The following is a 20,923-nucleotide window of genomic DNA, read 5'->3' on the forward strand; positions in this document are numbered from 1 at the left end:
GATTGCTCTTTCTCCAGAAGCATTGTAATAACCCAGAGATTCAGAAGGTTACCTTAAACTAACTACCAACTAGTCTGCTACTTTCAGAGCATCTATAAACTTGCACGAAGATGGAAAGCATACAGAACATCTACAAGTACATGTAATGTTCTAGTTTATTTTTTTTTTTCCCCATTGTCAAGCAAGTTCTTTTCCACACATTAAAGCATAAAAGAGGCCAAATGAATCAGTTCTTACGAGGCAAATGCCCCCAAAATTATCTCAATTCAAAAGTTCTATAGTGTTTTACAACTAAAAAAAAAGTATTTGATAAACCACAAGTCCCTCAAATGTTATTTGAATAATCGCCACATTAGCTGTGCTCCTTATGCCTTGCAGTTCCCTCCTATCATCAATCCAGCCTCTTTTAAGCACCTTCCTGCAGTTATTTAATAAATCAGGACTAATTCGCTAGAAAACATAACCGAGTTACAAAGTAAAGTCATTTGGCTTCAAATAAACTTACATTGGAATCAAACAAACTTTGAGAACATTTTTCCATAAAGTTGGGCATCCTTCTTGTTGTATTCTCTAATCTTTTCCTTCAACTTCTTGTATTCTAGTTTCACCTCCCTGCGTTGGTACAAAAGCAAAAAAATAGATTGGTATATTGCTGCACGACAAAAGCAACAGCCAAAAACAAATCCAGCTCCCTCGTCATGAACACTGACCATAAGTTGCAGAACTACATTCAATACATACCCTAAAATATAGGACCACCCAAGAGTATTGACCTTAATAATACAAAATGACAATACTGGAACTTACTAATGTAGTTAGAGTAATCAATAGGAGTAAATACATGCATTAATCCTTATTATAATTAAAACAGAGCAGCCACCAGAAATTAGCAAATTTTATGTACTTCCTTGAAAAAAGGGACTACTATAATTTAGATAGCTCATTGACTGGCCACTAATAACATCTATGAATCTGTTTTTCAATAGCCATACTTGTAAATACTTTTCATAAAGTAAAATCATCACCCAAATTTGATATTTCAAAATACCTGTTGTCAGGGTCAATTTCCAGCGCCTTCTTAACATCCAACTCAGCTAACTCAAGATCTGCTAATTGTATATATGCCTGTGCTCTTCTGTAGAGCGCTTTGACATTCATGCTGTCTATATCCAACACCTATAGTTTACACACAAAGACAGTTGAAGGTAAAGAGCGAAATCTCAAACTAGGTCAGAGTTAAACAATTGTATGGCAGGCATACCTTGGTGCAAAGTTTCTCTGCTTGCTTATAGTCTTTCAACTTCAGCTTACAGGCTGCATTGTTCAAATTGCAAGACACCTTCAAGACCTTGGTCAGCTTCTTCTCATCATCACTGAAGGCATTGTCATACTCGATAAATTTGACAGCCTGGATAACACAAAACATATAATTTTAAGTTTCTAGCACACAAAAAATGATTTATAGTATATTAGCGTTCTTTGCTTCCGGGAGCTTACCTTTTCATATCTCTTTGATGCCCTAACATATTTGCCAGCCTTGAATAATGCATTTCCTTCTTCCTTCTTCTTGCCTGCTGCCTCAATTTTTTCTTCAGAATTCATGTCCCATGACTCTTTGTCCTGAAGTGCCAATTTCATATGGTTGGATAAATAGTTCAAAATAGTCATGTTTACATTAAAATTTGAGGATAATAGAGCCAACCAACCTTTTCAAATGAAACTAATTCTACTTCATAAAACACCGTAGAGTTGGGAGGAACCACAGCCAAGTCCTGCTTTGATTCCACGGAGCCAAAGGCATATTCTGGGGCAATTGTTAATAAAGCCACTTCTTCTTTCTTCATTGTCAATACTGCTTTATCAAGCCCCTCTATAACTTGTTCTGCTCAGACATCAATCAGTCAAGAGTCAGCATCTATAGATGTAAAATGTAAAGAACCAGAATATGAAAACTAAACAGCGAGATTTACCTTCATCTGTCTTAAATTCAAAAAGCTCATCTCCATCTTCATGACCCTTTTTAACAAAAAGAGTGCCATCTTGTAGTTTTCCAAGTAGTTTCACTACAGAAAAATAATTTCAGGGTCAAACAATAGTATTCCAAGTAACTACCTCCATTAGAAGAATAGAGTATCCCCAAACTTACATTTTACAACAGCTCCTTCATTAGGGCGGTCGTATCCTTCTCCTTCCTTCAGTATCTTTTTTACAACCTTCTTGTCATCAGTAACATTAGACACAGTCTTCCATGACACAAGCTCAAGGGCAATCTGAAGAGTGGAATTTGGAGGAACAGCAGCTTCATCACCAGAAGCTGGCTTGCCTTTCTCTCCAAATCCATCTGCAATAAAAGAAGACAATCAGAACAAAAGAAAATAAAATAAAATAAAATAAAAAAAATAAAAAGTCTGAGAAATAACCTTCTCATTGAGAAAAAGCTTACATTGCGGCATTACTGTTAGAAGCACCTTCTCCCCTTTCTTCATAGTCTTCACAGCTTTTGACAATGCAGGACAGAAATGACCTATTCGGACAATAAAACACCATCAATATCCACATATTGAGGAAAGTTCTAATTAATGCGGTACAAATTGAGAAATAGACACACCTTCACTGACAGTGAACTCCACAACATCAGACTTCCCAACCAATGTTCCATCTTCAAGGCGAGCTTCGAATTTCACTGTGTAAGTAGGAACAGAGAGCTAAATTAGTAATCTAAGAGGCAACTCCAACAAAAATAATAAAACATCAGCTAAAATGAGTAGCATACCAAACACCTCATCAGCATCCTTTGGATTTTCCCACTTATCTCCTTGAGCCAGGACCTTCTTAAAGATACCACCATCCTTACATATATCCTTCACACTAACCCATGACAACAACTCAACATCAAATTGCAGGGTAGCGTTTGGCGGGATAGTAGGAGGTGAACCACTTTCACCATAAGCCAGCGCAGGAGGAATAGTCCAAAGAGCATTTTCACCCTTCTTCATAGTTGAAATACCAACATCCCACCCTTTAATGACTTGACCTGTCGCAATCATATACATTAATGTCAAAAATAGAGCCTACTTACGAGAAAACTGCCAACTTTACAGGGCATACTATTGACAGCAATTCCTATAAACAGCTTTATGCCCTGTTGGTTTAGACTAGAAGATGTTTTTCCATGGAAAACAATTAGGAGAAAGGTGGAAGGAGATGAAAGGGATGTCAAGAGTGAGAAGGAAAAAACGGCATTTCTTCCTCTCAAAAGTAACATGTTTTCCACTATTACGATAACTATTTTAAGCATTTACAAACCAAACAAAAAAAATTTAAAAATTATACTTTCAATACATTTTCCGCCAAAAACATACAAAGCTTTAACTCTTTAAGAGTTCAATCTTCACAGTTTTTTAAGCTAAACTATCCTAAACTTATCTAAAATAATTCGAACCCATTCTCTATGAATAAATCCAATAGAACTAACCATGCGCAGGTAAATTAAACGAAGTACAAATTTATGAGTATAGTTTCTTTTGTATGTTCTTCCTTCTACTACTAACAAGTTAACAACCAGTCATAAATTTGGCACTTAAAGCAAAAATGTAATGCATCTCCAATTTTAGTCAGCTATAAATTCAACCACTAACAAGGTCACTACTGCTAACACAATAAAATCTCAACAAAATTCAATTTCTGCTACAATTACAAAACTCAAATAACCATAGCATTGTCAATACACATAACATGATAACAACATACAATTCCATTAAAACTAAAAACATAAGTTCAAGAATTTCATAATACAGTGATAAATGAAAATTGCAAAACAAGATTATCATTACATAAACCTCAACTTGATGATTTTAAACACTACATTCAATTCATATTTCCAGATTTTCAAACTAATAACATCAATTCAATTTTCACATCAATAATCATACAAAGATAAAATCAAACCTTGGCCAAGAGTGAATTTGAAAGGAGTCCCTCGGTCACGACTCGAATCGAATTTCGTTCCATCCAACAATGTTCCAGTATAATGCACTGCAATTTATCAAAAATCAATCAAGAAATCTGGAAAAAACACAGAAAAATCAAAAACATCAAATCAATGGAAAAATCGAAGAAAATTGAGAATCAAAAATACCTTCGACTTCATCGCCAGGTTCAGGAGTATCCCAACCGTCACCTTCCTTAAGAAGCTTCTTCTTCAATCCTTCATTTCCGATCTTAATTTCTTCACCAACTTTCAAATTGGGAGATTCATCTTCGAAGTCCATTGGAGCGCCGTCCATCATCTCTTCCGTTCCAGGCATGTCGAAATCATCCATTGTTGCAGAAGAGAGAGAAAGATTGGTTTAGAGCTGAAGAATGTAGAGAGAGAAAATCTGGAGGTTTCAAAAATGGTGGATACTAGAGATAGGTGAGAGAAGAAGGAGAAAGGGTTTATAAGTGAGAGTAGCTATTGAGGTTCTTCTAGATAGTTCTAAATCACAAGAGAAACGGAAAAAGCGGAAATTAAAAAATGTGAAAATGAGGGCAAAAAAAGAGAGAAAGAGGTTGAGTGGTTTTCGACTTTCGAAGGATGGGCTAGGGAGCTGTAGGGAGTCCAAGATTGTTCTAGATAGGTTGAACATTTCTTAGAGGTGAGTAAAAAAAAACTGTTATATACACAAGTATAGTACATCCACGAGTGTTTTATACTCATTTGATAAATTTTTTCAATTTTTTTTTTTTGAGAGGAAGATAAATTTTTTCATTTAATCATCAAATAAAGAGTAAAAAATAATCTTAGGTTAGTTGGATGTACGGTACACCCGCGAGTGTATAACAATTCTAAAAATACCAAACCCAACCCAATCCAAAATCAATTCGAAAATATTTGACTCAAATTTTGACTGACACATAATAGCTTGACTCAAGTTTAAAAATAGATCTAACTCGACTTCACCGAATCCGATCTAGACACCCGAATTAACACCTCTAAATTTACAAGTATTTCCTCTCCTTTTATCTTTTTTTTTTAATAGACTTTTTATCTAAGGGTTTGTTAACATTTACTGAACTGGGCTAAACTGAATTGATTGGAGCTAAACTGAACTGAGCTGAAATGAATATCTTATGAGAGAAGGAAATTAGGAGCTGAACTTAACTTAACTGATTGGAGCTGAACTGAACGAAACTGGAAAGCTAAAGTGAACAGGCCCTAAGTGTTGCATGTTGATCAATTATTAAAGTTGTGCATCGACATGTATACCAGTCAAAATATTGCAATATTATGAAACGACGTCTCCTCTAATGCATTGGTCAACTAAACTAGCTCGACGTGCTCACAAGTCACACCTTTTCATTGGGGATGGTTCTAAACTTCCAATATGATGTCAAATGGTTTGGGGCTATGGGCAATCAATTTGTTAGTCTAATTGCTCTAAGCCTCTAGCATAAATTCAATTTATCTGTGTCTTGCAATCCTCGTAATGATGGTTTGCCTTACTCTTAAGCAATCCCAATTGACTTTAGGATGATGAAACATGTTGGATTTGTAATTTTGTGGTTGGTTTACTCCATCATGAACTTATGCTTAGTCCAATGAAAATTTCGGGATACGGAGTAGAATTCAGTATTTTGATATCAGTTTCCAATTCAATAATGATATTGATGAGTGTAATTGTGTGTCCATTTCGGGCATTTATCCAACCAATGCACATCCCTATCTCAAAGGGTATACTCACCCAAACCACCTTTTACTCCTTAAAGTAAGGGTGTAATTGTGCAATTCAACAATGGAGAAATGATTAAAGAGTATAATTGAGCTTATCTTAAGTGCATTAACTTGAATATATAACTAAGCAAAATAGATGGAAGACAAGGTTATTTTCCCATTTCTAATACGACGTACTCAGTAAAAGTGAAATTTTTATGATCTCTCAATTCAACAAGGTTTAACAAGATGGACCTCCTGCTCAAATGATAAGAAAAGGACGTCAACAAAAAGCTACAAACTATTCTGCGCAACTCAATACCGTTGTATGTCTACTTTGCGCACAAAATTTAAGCTACTGCTCTTCCCAGTCTATAGTTCCTCATCATCAAAGTCTTCAATATCATCAATGTCTTCAGCTCCATTAGATGGTGCCCCATTCACGGAAACAAGCTCAGTGTCGAAGATAAGAGTTGCTCCACCTGCAAAACATAAAGGGAATTTAGGAATTGCAAAACAGAACATCACACAATAATTAAGAATCTTAAAAGAAATGATATTTACAAGTAATATTTGGAAGTAATTTTCCAATACAACAGCTAAGTGTAAAAACTGAGGATTTTACATTGACAAAAGAACTTTTTTAACATTCATAATGCAACCTAATTCTAATGAGTACATATTCAGATGTAATACAGTATAGTGAATTAAGATGCAGAATTAAAGCAGTATTTATTGGTTATCTGACGAAACTACAAAGAAACTAGAGAAAAAGTAGAAAACAAAAGTTCCGCCATGATTGAAATAAGTCAAATAAGTGTACCTGGAATAGTTGGGGGAGATCCTTGCTCCCCATAACCGAGCTTTGCAGGTATTTTCAATTTCCTTTTCTCGCCCACACACATCCCCAACAGTCCCTGGTCCCAACCTGCATTAACATAATTGTTAATACCAGCTTAATCTTTGGTTCATAAAGAGTCAATATAAAGGACGATGATTGAGTCCATATTTGATCCCAAATCTTAGGTCACCTTCAAAGAGTAAGAATTTACATCTTAGTTTGACTGCAATCAAAATAAAATTTAGCAACAAGTTTTACATTTTACTTTAGATGTCCTCAACAAACCCAACTAGTCATGAAACATAATAGTTGAAATTCGAAAAGATATTAATGAAATACATATTTGTTCCAACGTCCGAGTGAATACAATAATTGAAGTTTAGCAACATTAACGACAAAGACATAGCACATGCACAGAGAAATAGGCAACAAATTGACAAAAATAAGGTGATAATATTTGAGTTCAAAATTTCTACAGTGACTGACCTATTTTACTTCTTATGAATGAGATTCAATCAATAAGAGGTTAGAATGGAATTGAAAGAGATGATTAGGTGAATAAGCATTCATTGACCAAGAAGAAACAATAGTATGGATACATAATATACGGAGGACAACCAACATGATACGACAAGAGTATCATGGTGTGTGGTACCATAAGGAATTAATTCCTTAGTCCTTGCCCATCCCTTTTTTCAAAAAATTGGTACAGAGAATAAAGAAACAATGAGGTACAAAATGTTTTGACTTGATGATATTAGCTTCTAGTAGCATCATACTGATACTGATAAGTGCAACTATGCAAGCACGTTAAAAGCACACTTCCTTTCAAGTTTTACCTTGAATTCCTCATTTCAAATAAAGGTTACCTGGACACATGGATGTTTCAATTTAGGTCACATGAATACTTTTGAAAATTGGAATAAGTTAACATCTAAACAATCACCCAAGTTAATGCCTTGATGGTGTATTGACTGTATCGGTTACATACAAAGATTATCAATAATTGTATATTTGCTCAAACCCAAACAAGTAAGAAGTGAATCTTTCATAGAAGATGTCAGGGATATGAACAAAAACTCAGGCTATGTAAATTGTAGAGGGAAAGGCAGGTAGGTGAGCAGGAGCAACATCTTACATATAAACATAATTTAAAACTGTAAATTGCTTCTATCAGTAAAAATCACATTTTTTGGAATACTACAAATCTAAAATCACGTTTGTTGTACTAAACAGTTAGAAACAAAACTGACATAAAATTAGCAAGTTTCAGGGTACCTTTGATCACTTGGCCACTACCAAGTTGAAACTCAATAGGGTCACCCCTTTCAAAGCTGGAATCAAAAACAGTTCCATCTGTTAGTTGTCCCTGCCAAATGAGGTAACAAATAATAGATAGTGTCAGTACACCATTCTTGAAGTTGTTTGTAGCTATCTCTATAAAGATTGTTGTAGTAATCTTCACAAGCTACATTGGGCAGCAAATGTGATGAACTAATCAAAACTTTACAAATTTAAAATAAGCAAGAAGAAGACTAACCCGATAGTGGACCTTGACTTTATCACCTTTGTGAGCCTTGGTCTCACAAGATACTGGCTTATACTGTAATAATCAAAGAAGACGGTAAGTTCCTACCAATCTACCATATATACGAAATAACTATATAAGAGCACATATGCAAGAATAAGAGTATTAGACCATATGGGGCACCTGAACACCAACGGATGGTGTTTCCGATGCATATGTTGTTCGAGCCTATGAGCTAAACTGCTAAAGTTAATGACAACTAATTCAAATAAAACAAAACAAATACGTACTACGTAGTAAAATCCAGAATCTCAAAATATAAATGCTCTAAATATATACAAAAGTTGAAAAGTAACAGATTTGTAAACCAACAAAACACATTGAACATAGCTTACCAGTCATACAACTACACAGTAAAACTGAATTTTTTCACTGAAAACCTTGTGATTAAAACCTTATTGAAGAAAATGGTACTAAAATTTTAATTAAGCATAGGATATTAATTTTAATCCATAAATGCAGGAATAACTTGGCTAAGGCTCTTCTCTTCTCAACTCTGAAATAAATTATTCAGACACTATCAGTTTTAATTATTAAATTCAATAAAAATCAGTCATATAGTTAAAATCAATACTGTATAAATCAGTTCATCTTAGCAATAATCAATACATATCATTTCATTTCAATCAATTCAAAAGAAGTAACGAAATCAGCATCATATTCCCAATTAAAAATAACAAACCCATCAACAAAATAATTACATAGCTTCAATTAAAGATCAGAAAATACATAGTTGAATGCATCATATCAGAAATAAGAAAGAAAGGTTATACCTTGACACCGATCTGTAATTCTTTGACATCATCTGACTTTTTAGCATAAGCTGTACCTGTACATTAATGGGTTTGTTTAGAATGTCAGATCCAAAAAAAATGGAAGTTGAAATTAGAGTAGAAGACAGGGGAAAAACGAAAATACGAAAATAGTTACCTAATGCGATCAGCGCAAGAAAAAGTAAGATCCAAAATGCTCTCGCCATTGTTTCTTGATTTACTGTAACTCTTTCCCACCTCACTTCCTTTATCGATTTATACCCGTTTGTCGATGTGTCAAGATGTGAATTTTAAAAGGTTGTATGGGTCAATAGTCATTAATTTGATTCGGGTTGGGTCAATAACTTATTGGTTAACTTTCAAATTTATTCATATTATATATGGAACAATAATTAGTCATAAATCATAATTAATTTTCTGTTGGGTTGCTTCTGTTCAAGTCATAGTTAGTTTTGTCAACTTTTGTTCAAGTCATAGTTAGTTTTCCCAAATCTACTTTTCATGTTTATTTTTCTGGTTTTAAGGAAAATGAACCCTTATCAAACCTCAATTCTTATGAATTTTTTTTTTTTTTTTTTTTATCTGGTATTTATAGGCCAGACACTTAGAAGTGAAGGAGAAAGGTAAGGGATCCTTAGCTTTAAGTACCGCAATTGAGAGAATTTGACCTTGTGACCTTAAGGTTACAAGGTGAATTTCTCACCAACTACACCAAGCCTTGCTTGATATACCTTTGAAAATTTGGTTATACTAGTAATGCAGGTATAACCTTTGTCAATTACTAGTACTCCTTATTATATAGACTGTACTAATATTTATATAAGAAGTTTCAACGATAGAACAAATAACCCATATATATAGCAACACAAGGTAACAATGTTGTGATAACATTGGCTTTACAAGTTTTTTTCTTTTACTATAACTCATATGTTGAAAATAGTTATGGTGAATGAAGTTCATATTATTGGTTGCTAGAGGAATAATTAGATTTATCGATTTAGGGGTTTACTTAAAATCTTAGGGGAGAGGAGGAAAGGAAATAATCCATAAAATATAACCAAATAGGAGTAGAAAATTAAATAATCAATGAATTGACAATCAATTAATAGAAAACAATATCAACCAAATTAGTTTAGTATTACCAAAAGTAAAAAATTTGTTGAATATGCGGTGTATTAATTCTATATTTTGATTAATCACAATTGTCATGATAAGAACATTTCTCTCAATTAGCTAGGATTGTTATTATTACATAGGGAAGATTTAATCTTCTTAAGCTCCTTACATTTTTTTGTCCTGCCAAATTCCAAAGTTTTTGGATCAAACAGATCAAGTCAAAAACTAACATAATTTAAATTTGTTACGTGGGTTATAATCTAGTAGTTGTAGTAATATAACAAAAAAAATTCCTCTATATGCATGTAAAATTGCAAATTAATAAGCTACATTAAAACAACTACACATAGATATAAAACATATTATTACCTTTCTTCTAACAACCATAAACCATTCATTATTACCCCTCAAATTAAGCTCCTATCACAAAAATTCCCTTCTCTCTCCTCTCTTTCTCTCTTCACCTCCTTCATTCATTCATCCTATCCTCTGGAGAGAGAGCCATGGAAGAAGATGACAACAAACACCACACCACCACCACCATGGCGGTTATCGCTGTCGTCTTCTTCCTCTTTCTCTCCACCCTTTCCCTTGCCACCGCTGACGACGCAGCCATAATGAAGAAACTATCAAGCACCTTAGACCCAACCCCTCCTAACTGGTCAAGCGATAACCCATGCAAATGGCAAGGCGTAAGTTGTGATTCCTCCAATCGTGTCACCTCCATTAGCCTCGCCTCTAGGTCCATATCCGGTACCATACCCTCAGAAATCAACCAACTCTCTAGCCTACAATCTCTTTCTCTCCAAAACAACCACCTTACAGGCACCATCCCGCCCCTCGCCAACATGACACAGCTTCAAGAGGTTTTCCTTGATGGTAACTCATTCTCTATCCTACCTTCCAACTTCCTTGTCGGCCTACCAAACCTCCAAACATTAAGCATCAATGACAACCCTTTACCTACCTGGAGCATCCCCAAGGGGCTATCTGAGTCGTCCTCTTTGCAAGAGTTCCGCGCCTCTAATACAAACTTGGTTGGATCCATTCCTGACATGTTTGCGGCCTTGCCTAGCTTAAAAGACCTAAGACTCTCCTACAACAACCTCACCGGTTCCTTGCCTGACTCCTTCGCGGGGTCAGGCATTCAATATGTATGGATAAACAACCAAAAACAAGGACTCTCCGGAGTCCTTGACGTGTTAGGAAAAATGCCAAGTTTAGCACAACTATGGGTTCAACAAAATGCCTTCTTTGGTCCTATACCCGACCTTTCGAATTGCACCTCATTGTTCGATCTTCAACTAAGGGATAACCAATTAACCGGAGTTGTTCCACCTTCTTTGAGCAAACTACCTCATTTGGTGAACGTTTCTATGCAAAACAACAAGCTTCAAGGTCCAATGACGGCTTTCGGAAGAGGTGTTCAAGTCTCCCTAGGGTTCACTAACAGCTTTTGTAAGGATACACCAGGCCCTTGTGACCCTCAAGTCACTGCATTGCTTGATATTGTGGGCTCCTTGGGTTACCCTAGCGATTTATCCGATTCGTGGAAAGGAAATGATGCTTGTAAGAACTGGGCTCATATAACTTGTGACTCTAAAGGGAATGTTGTTGTTGTGAACTTTGCTAAGCAGAATTGGGGTGGGTTAATCTCGCCGTCGTTTGCTAATCTAACTTCACTAACCTCCATCATTTTGAATGGTAATGACCTTGTTGGAACAATACCAAGTGTTTTAACAAACCTTAAAATGTTGCAAAGGTTTGATGTTTCTAACAACAACTTAACAGGAAAGGTACCTAACTTTTCTCAAACAGTTGAGGTTTTAACTAATGGGAATCCTTTCTTAGGGACTAATGTTGATACTACTAAATCATTGAAGTCACCTCCTGATATGACTAACTCTCCTTCTGGAACAAATGGTAGTCCTTCACATTCGTTGAAATCGCGTCTTTCTTCCTATGAGATCGCGGGGATTGTTGTTGCTGCTATGGTTTTGGTACTAGCTACAGGAGTTCTCTTGTACCCGCGTTTTAAGAGGTGGGTGTTTATGAAGGTGTATGGCTCAAATAAGTACAATTTTTACAAGGGGAGGAAGAGTAAGGTGGAAGCTTTGAAGACGAGTCCAAATGGAAAATATTCTAAAGGAAGTCCAATTGATAAAAGTGGTATGCTAAGTAACGGGCAAATTTTGTTTGATCATGGTGATAACATCCCAATTGAAGTCCTTCGTGAGGTGACCGATAATTTCAGTGATAGTAACATTCTAGGCCGAGGAGGGTTTGGGATAGTTTACAAGGGAGTTCTTCAAGATGGGACTGGGATTGCGGTCAAGAGGATGGAATCTAACCTCCAAGGGTCTAAAGGGAAGAGCGAGTTTGAGGCAGAAATTACGGTTCTAACTAAGGTGAGACATAGGCATTTGGTGGCACTCTTAGGATATTGTGTCAATGGGAATGAGAGGATTGTGGTTTATGAGTATATGCCTCAAGGAACATTGGGACAACATCTTTTCGAGTATGATCAAGCAGGGCGATCCCCTCTCACGTGGAAACAAAGACTTGTGATCGCTTTGGATGTTGCTAGAGGTGTTGAATACCTTCATAGCTTGGCTCAACAAAGCTTTATTCATAGGGATTTAAAACCGTCGAATGTACTCCTTGGGGATAACATGAGAGCCAAGGTTTCGGACTTTGGATTGGTGAAATCTGCTTCCGATCAAGGAAAATACTCTTTGGAAACGCGTTTAGCAGGAACCTTTGGCTACCTTGCACCTGAATATGCAGGTAAGTAAGCTTATAAATCATATCCCCTCCCTCCCATTTAATTTCTTAGTTTGAGATTATCTATTTTCGGCTTAGGATGCATGTACCATTTTTTAATTTGTATACTTGATTAGTGTTGTGTAATTAGTTTCTCTCGTATGGTCTTTCACATTGTTTTAAAAAAAATCTATCTTTTAACTAATGTCTGTCAAAATCATTAGGATTGGAGTTTTAATTTGACTCTTAACATGAATGAAAGGGAAAAAAAAAAAAAAAAAAAAAAAAAAAAAAAAAAAAAACATAAAGTTTATTATGAATCTATCTTCCATTTGGCCTTCAAATTTTATTTCCAAAATATATATTTTTTTTCCTGTCATGGCTTCCTATGTATTCTGCCATATATATAACTTCTCCATTTTGTAATTATATAATAGTTATGCATGATTCTCATAGCATAACTATTTTATTAACAAATTTATTTGGCTTCTTTTTGTGATATTTTATAAATGATACTTTTTAGTTTTTACTTGGTTTTTCAACGATGTGTTCCCTTTGTTTAATTGTACAACATTTCAATGCAGCAACCGGAAGAGTAACAACCAAAGTCGATGTGTTTGCATTCGGAGTAGTCTTGATGGAGCTAATAACCGGTAGAAAAGCCTTAGACGAAAGCCTACCAGAAGAACAAGCACAATTATCAACCTGGTTCAGAAGAGTCCTCATTACCAAAGAAGGCATCAGAAAAGCCATAGACCCTAAACTAGAAACAGATGATGAAGAAATTTTCGAAAGCATTTGCAAGGTGGCTGAGCTATCGGGGCACTGCACGACTAGGGAGCCACAACAACGGCCTGACATGAGTCACGCAGTTAGTGTCCTATCGCCTCTGGTGGAGCAATGGAGGCCTGCAGAGTCGGAAGGTGACAATGATTATGTTGGCATAAATATCGATATGAGTCTTCCTCAAGCTCTTCAGAGATGGCAAGCTGGCGAGACAACGACTATGAATGGTTATAGTAGTGTAAATTGTCATTCTAGTGCTCCTACTACACCGCCAATGGGGGAAAGCTTTACCTACTTTGAAGGTCGATGATGAAAGATTCTACTGATTTATGTGATATTGTTATGTATATATTAGTGGCAAGCCCTTGGAAATGGTAGAGGTTGGTGAAGAGTGATGTCCTCATCTCATTGATGAGCCACAATTGTCGAATTTCAGCCTCTCGAGGGCTTTTTTATGCTTCAGATGTACATAGAGGTGTTATGAAAACATCGAATTGAAGATAATGAGTAATGTGTTTCAAACAAAAACATTTGAGATTGGCTCTTTTGTCCGTCTAACCCATCTTTAATATGGGTTTGGGTATCACTATTTGAGGTTATCGCTTAGGATAGTTAGGAATCATGTGGTGAGAAATAACTCTTTTATTCTTGGTTTACAAGGGGTCTTCCTCTATAAGTACTCAATTAAATTTAGTACTTTATATCATATCAGCAGGGGAAAAAAAAAGGCGATTGTTTTCTTAGGACATGTTTGTAACTTCATATGATTTGGAGTCTTCTTGATTCCAATAGGCAATTTATGTATTACAGTGTGTGTTTTTAGTTCAAGATTATTGTCACTAGTAATTTTTTTTTTTTTTTTCCTTTTCTTTTTTGAGGGTTCTCTTTAATTTAAAAACTAGCAATTCCTAAGTAATACTACTACATATCAAGTAAGGAGTATTGATTTTCAAAGGACTAAGAAAACTGAAAGGCCAAAACAGATTAAATCTGGCTCAATAATTTTGGGGTAAGAAAGCTAATGTAGTAAACTAGTAAATTTACCTGTGTAAAAAACATATTCAATAAATTTAGGTCTGAGATATCACAATAAAGTTCGGATTCAAATTGTACAGATAGGATATCTTATTCCTCAAATAAGATTGGATTGTTTTTCTTTGATCAGATCTAGTTCAGATAAAATTTGAACTGCATCATATAAGTAAAACTAACCCAAACTAAATAAATAACTAACTCAGTACAATGCTGTAGCAATTAAGTGGTGATATGGTCTACATTCTATCTCATTCCTGAATAGACGATGAAAAGTCTAATGAGTCAATAATCCTTTGAGTCTGTGACTACCCAACTCTTGGAGTACCTACCTATTCAGTTCTCAAACTCTTCAAATCTTCGTTTTTCCAGGAATTAGTTTCTTCTTCAATGACAAGATTTGCCTATAAAATACATTTACGAAATATGAACCAGTAATATTCTACTTTGAGACGCCAGATCCTCCAAAGCAGAAGGTATAATCCTAATCTATCTCTTTCATTAATCAATAGTTCAATACTCTATAGTCTGTAGTTGTATTCTTGAGACTAATGTTTCTATATATTTCCCCCCTCTGTTACTTGTAGTACCTTACGAAGTATGAACCAGTAATGTGCCGGTAAGCTTAATTAGCAGCCTCCTACAATTCTGGAATAGCACAAGGAGCATGGAAGAATTTTAAAACATGCAGGCCTTGCGGGAAAAAGGGGACATACCTCTTGATGAAGTTCACCTTGTCAGCAGTGTTGCTGGGGATGAGATTATCATCGCACCTGCCTTCTACACTGGTTGGCAAGAACAATGAGACAACTTTGGATTTCAATTATCTTGCAGTCCCTGTTTATGCTACCCTTCAGATTGGAGATGTGATTGCTCACTTAAGAATAGTAACATTTCAAACAACCAAACATTGTAGTATTGCACTGTTTACACATTTCTGCATGAATTTTTACAAGTAGTCCTGTTCAAATTTCCATGCTTCTGGTTATAGATGCTTCTATAATTTAGGTCGCATCACAAATGAAGTACTTGCCAATTGTTAATTACAAATTAAAACAATAAAGGGTACAGATAAAAATCACTTGGATATCAATACATGCTTTATTAACATCAAACCAGAACAATGATAATGTGTTCAATACTAATTAAAGAAAATACATTTGGTGATATAATCCAGATAATAAAATTAAGGTTCATAACAGTAAAGAAAACTTACAGAAGATGATATTTACAATATACGAAAACTTTGAAGCTCGAAGCATAGCTAGAAGTAACTATCTTTTCTATACATTGAGAGCTTACAAGAAGCTGTAATTGAGGGCTTGCTCTAGAGTGCCATGTCCGTATAACATTTGTAAGATTCGAATCCCATGGACATTGCACTGAAGACTGTGATGAGTAGGTCACTTAGACGGCTACAAACTAATCCAAGAAACCAACATAGAAACGATAATATATCCATCTATGGCTCACTGAACCAAGAGAGACTTCCATTTGCACTTACAAAGCTAGCAGACAATATCTGTGACTTGTGATTTCTCATATTCTGTAACCATAAAGAATGTTCCAAAAGCTTCCTGTATGAGTCTAATTTCTCAGCTAAAAGAAGGCAGGAAGCCGGAAACAGGTCGCTCACGCAATTGGATTAAGACTCAACAATCCAGAGTTCCAGACCATCATAGCACCTTCAACTCAACTCCAAACTTTGCATATGGCCAATCTTTGAATTGTTTCCATCGTCCTGACATGACACTCAACTGATCCGAAATTATGTGAAAATTTCAATCAATACCATGCTAATTCTGTATTGATGAGCACAATACAGAACACAAGAAGCAAGCACAAACACCAGCCCCTACTACCGATCCACAAAATGCAAGGAATCCACCAACTCATTATAAGTCCTCTCCCCCATTGCAACATCCTTCTTCCTAAACTCCTCAAGAAGCTCTAAAGCCTCAATACCCTTTCCATCCCTACACATCTCCTCCAACAATGTCCTATACGTCAACAAATCCGGTTTCAAAGAATTCCCCAACATATCACGCAAAACCTCAACCGCATCCTCAAATTTCCTCTCCAATGCCAAACTACACACTAACACCATATACGCCCCACTCGAGGGCACCAACCCTTTGTCCCTCATCTCCTTAAAAAACCCAAACCCTTGCCACACCCTCCCCTTCTCACAACACCCCTTAAACAAATAACCATAACTAAACGCATTGGGCTGACACCCATACAACCCCATCTCACGAAACACTCGTACCGCCTCATCAACCTGCAAACACTTAGCATACGCCTTGATAATCATATTCAACACATACGTATCCGGCACCACACCAAGCGCCTTCATCTGCTTACTCAAAGACCTCACAGCATTCAAATAAACATAACTAACATTCAACTTATTAAACTTCTTAAGCAAAACATTAAACAACATAGCATAAGTCTCCAAATTAGGCTTACAATCAATACTATCAGCCTTCATCATCTTCTTATAAACATCAAAAGCACGATTAAACAAACAACGATGAGAACAACAGAAACGAATCAAGGAATTGTAAAGGGGTAAACTAACAGGGCAAGCACCGGCGAGAACTTCCTCGAGGAGGGCTTCGGCGTGGCGGTGGCGGCGGCCGGCGACGGCGAGGTGGATCATGGTGAGGTACGTGGAGGAGTCGTGGGTGTAGCCGCGTTGGTGAGAGGTCCAACGGAAGATGTCGAAGGCTAAATCGGGGTCGGATTGGGAGTTTAAGGCTTGGTTAACGTCGGAAGGGGTGAACCCGGGTTTGAGGAAGTTGACCCATGTTTGGAATTGTTTTTCTGAGGGGGTTTGGGATTTGGGGAAGTGGGGTTTGGGTTGGGGTGGTGGTGGGGTTGTGGAGAGATGGCGGAGGGGAGGAGAGAGAAAATGGCGGAGGTTGGTGGTGATGGTGCGGCGGAGGATGGTGGTTGTCATGGTGGTTGGAGGAGAGAGAAAGTGTAGGAAATGATGGATGAGTCAGAGTGTGATATGGAGGAGAGAGAGATGTAGGAATGGGCCGAGTAGATTTGGAATGGAGTTTGGGCTTGGACACATTTGGACGAGCCATGTTGGTTCATTGTTTTACATTACGTCACGTGGTGACAATTTTATTTTCCCGATATTTCAGTATAATAAGTTTATGTAGGGATGGTGATCTAGTCCGAATTTGACCATAATCCGATTCAATCCGAAGAAAAAATTCGAGCTGAATCCAACTTAGGTTAAAAAAATCCGACTCCGAATCATACTTTTATATGTACTTGTATTTTTTTTTTATTAAACTATCTATGGATATATTAGGGCAGACAATCAGGTCGGGTCGGGTTCAGGTCGACCTATTTAGATAAACGGGTCAACACTCCCAAATTCGAATCTGACCTGTTTACATAAACAGGTCAGAAATTCTAACCCGACCCAACCTGTTTATAAACGGGTTGACCTAAATCCGACATGCTTAACCTGAATTTTTTTAAAGCTTATTTATGAGTCTTAAAAGTAAAAATCAAACAAAATCTTTACAATCAAATACTTAGGCCCTGTTCTCTTCACCTTACAAAAATAATATTAAGTAAAAATAATTTCAGTTCATTAAAAATAAGTTCAGTTCAGTAAAATTAATTTCAGTTCAATAAAAATAATTTCAGTTCAGTAAAAATAAGTTCAGTTCAGTAAAATTCAGTTTTCTTAAAGAAGAATTATAATAAAAAATCAGTAAAAATAATTTCTGTTCAGCAAAAATAATTTCAGTTCAGTAAAATTAAGGTGAAGAAAATGGGGCCTTATACTACTTCATATAAACTTTTAGTATTACAATTTTCAACAAAAGTTAACATTTGCAAAAATCAGTAATCAATATTCTCTGGCTTTTCTTAGTTCCATTGATTCTTCTTTTCATGGGTATTTAACGAATTGAAGAAGAGAAGTTAAAAATAAACCCTCACCTCATCTACTACCTGACTACCTCAATTAGTGTATTTTGAACCCTCCCTAAAGAGTGGAAAAAAAAAAAAAAGTTAGGGGAAAGTGACATTGAGTGAGCCGCCATAGAGGAGATCAGTAGAGAGAGTGAGCCTAGTGGTTGTAGAAATGTAGTATCAATTTGGTTTAGGGTTTAGATTATACTTATATGACTATGTATTGCATTGGGCTTTGTCCAAAAAATTGAACTTGCTAATGGGCTAAACGAGTCATGATTAGGTTGACCCAACCTGTATCCGACCCAAATTAGTTCAACGGGTTAGACAGGTTATTTTCGGGTTGGAATTTTCAACCTGAACCCGACCCGTTTATTTTCAGGTCGGGTTCAGGTTAAACCCAATTACATGAGTAACTTTTCTATGTCTGTGAGTTTGTATTGATGCATGTGTGTTTAGTGCAATTTACATTGAATGTTGTAACATTATTTTTGGTAATTTTTTTCTCTCTATATTTTCTTTCGAGGTAGAGCACTTGCCCTATTTTATCTCTACGGAGTACTTCGTATTTACCTTGAAAATTTGTGAGAAAATAGTTTGTAATTCATACTCCCTCCTTCCTTTTATGACATGTCTATTTTTCATTTTGCACGAAAATTAAGAAATTTAAAGATTTCTTAAAACTAATAATTAAATATGCATGTGGGGTTAGAGAGACATAAAGAGAAAGAAAAAGTAGTTGGGAATTAGGAGAGAGAAGGTATTGGGAATTGATTAAAACTAATTATTAGAAGAGAGAAAGTATTGAGAATTGATGTTAAAGTTTAAAAAAAAAAATGACAAATCATCAAAAAGAGAATAATATTGTAAAAAAGTACAACCTATAAATAAAAACATGCACTTAATTTTAATGAACCAAAAAAAAAAATACAGACATGTAATAAAAGGACGGAAAGAGTAACAATTAAAATAAAACATAGCCTGGAGAAATCAAGATCTCTAAGATAAAAGAATCAGTTATCTCATTATGCTTTGGTGCAACCTACCAAGAAAACAAAAAAAAAAAAAGTGCTACTGAATAGTTCAACTGCCGGGTATTATAGCCGTTGAGACCCGGCGGCCGGCACCCCATTAGTCCATTACAACATAATTAATAAGCCATTAAATATTAGATAAGCAAAAAAGAATATTAGATGTTTGCACCCGTTGTAGATTTTTAGCTTAGATTACATTAATCTCTTATTTTATGCTAAGACAAGTTTTAGGAAAAAGATGGTAAAGTGTTAACATCTAGCTTTTATGCTTTTTCCTTTCAACTTTTTTGGTTTTATTTTTTTTTAATTTTTTCTTATGTAAACATCAAGTTTTAGCCTTTTAGGCTTTCTTCTTTGCAATTGCAAAGTAACGTTCTTTTAATTTAATTTGGACCCACCAATAGTATACCCTCTTTGTTTTACTCCTATGGTTTTATAGCAGAAATTTCCCTTGATATAATAGCATCAAAGAAGCAACTTCATCTAAAGATAGTAGGGTGTAATGTTTAAGGTGTGTTTCCCACCAATGATGTCGTTTTCTAAACCAAGTCGTTGAGGAGAGCTAAGTCGTTGTACTAGTCATTAATGACTTGACTCTCTTCCCCAATGCACAAGTCTCCCATCCCTAGTGTTTAGGACATCGATACCCTCAACCGGCCAAATCGGTTAATTCAATAGTACGAGTGCCCTGTTTATATACATATATGGAGTAATAAATTAATTGATATTAGCGACTAATTTTTTTTTTTTTTTTTTTTTTTTTGACAAATGATAAAGTACTCCGTATTTGTTTTAGCTGAAGTGGATATGAGAATGACTTTGGTGGTTAATGGACTGATATATACAACAAATGTCATGTCTATCAAGAATAAATGGACAGAAAATTAGGTAGTACTCCGTAGATTCAAAATCATAAATGTCTCATATAATGTATATGTTCACCCTACATGTCTTGATGTCTACATGATCTAATTTTGTATCCTCTAATTGGATGATGGATTTACGAATCGGAGTATGTTCTATTAGATGGTATGAATGTTGGATTTGAGTGTGGCAACACAGGGGGATGTCTGCACCCACCTCGCTCGTTTCCTGTATTTGATTTAGTGATTTGCACTCCTTTTTATCCTTAAAATTTGAAGAATATGGGTTTTTATCTTTTTATTTATTTATTTATTTATTTTTACTATGTAACAATATTCAAGTTGTATCAAGTGCATTGCATTTCTCTCATTGTGTTGAATTAGAATGTATTACAAAGTTTCTGATTGAGTTGTAGGTGGATGATAATTTTTGATATCTTGAGGTGTCATTTCTACTATTTCTTGGCAATTAACCCATCATTTGGATTAGACT

General features: G+C 35.6%; 3 protein-coding genes and 1 pseudogene across 3 annotated transcripts; 1 reads left to right on the forward strand and 3 right to left on the reverse strand.

Moving 5' to 3' along the window:
• Window positions 1-200: 200 nt before the first annotated feature.
• On the reverse strand, window positions 201-4,464 carry LOC145570300 (peptidyl-prolyl cis-trans isomerase FKBP62-like). Its single transcript, XM_081629337.1, has 13 exons — window positions 4,139-4,464; window positions 3,949-4,035; window positions 2,774-3,034; window positions 2,609-2,683; window positions 2,444-2,524; window positions 2,147-2,341; window positions 1,971-2,063; window positions 1,707-1,882; window positions 1,498-1,620; window positions 1,262-1,408; window positions 1,049-1,176; window positions 506-612; window positions 201-418 (listed from the first exon to the last, which is right to left on the reverse strand). The coding sequence occupies exons 1-12, from the start codon at window positions 4,320-4,322 to the stop codon at window positions 513-515; spliced, it is 1,650 nt and encodes a 549-aa protein (XP_081485463.1). The 5' UTR covers window positions 4,323-4,464; the 3' UTR covers window positions 201-418; window positions 506-512.
• A 1,423-nt stretch (window positions 4,465-5,887) lies between these two features.
• LOC145571934 (peptidyl-prolyl cis-trans isomerase FKBP15-1-like) lies at window positions 5,888-9,215 on the reverse strand. The gene is made up of 6 exons (XM_081630952.1): window positions 9,052-9,215; window positions 8,895-8,950; window positions 8,074-8,136; window positions 7,812-7,902; window positions 6,516-6,620; window positions 5,888-6,174 (listed from the first exon to the last, which is right to left on the reverse strand). Exons 1-6 carry the CDS (start codon window positions 9,098-9,100, stop codon window positions 6,065-6,067), a joined length of 474 nt encoding a protein of 157 aa, XP_081487078.1. The 5' UTR covers window positions 9,101-9,215; the 3' UTR covers window positions 5,888-6,064.
• A 1,298-nt stretch (window positions 9,216-10,513) lies between these two features.
• Window positions 10,514-13,869, forward strand: LOC145570828 (receptor-like kinase TMK4 pseudogene; annotated as a pseudogene).
• A 1,793-nt stretch (window positions 13,870-15,662) lies between these two features.
• LOC145571935 (pentatricopeptide repeat-containing protein At3g25210, mitochondrial-like) lies at window positions 15,663-17,650 on the reverse strand. Its single transcript, XM_081630953.1, has one exon. It carries the CDS (start codon window positions 17,551-17,553, stop codon window positions 16,450-16,452), a length of 1,104 nt encoding a protein of 367 aa, XP_081487079.1. The 5' UTR covers window positions 17,554-17,650; the 3' UTR covers window positions 15,663-16,449.
• Window positions 17,651-20,923: the final 3,273 nt, after the last annotated feature.

This window comes from Chenopodium album, chromosome 12 (genome assembly GCF_948465745.1).
Source record: "Chenopodium album chromosome 12, dcCheAlbu1.1, whole genome shotgun sequence".
Taxonomy (NCBI): Eukaryota; Viridiplantae; Streptophyta; class Magnoliopsida; order Caryophyllales; family Amaranthaceae; genus Chenopodium; species Chenopodium album.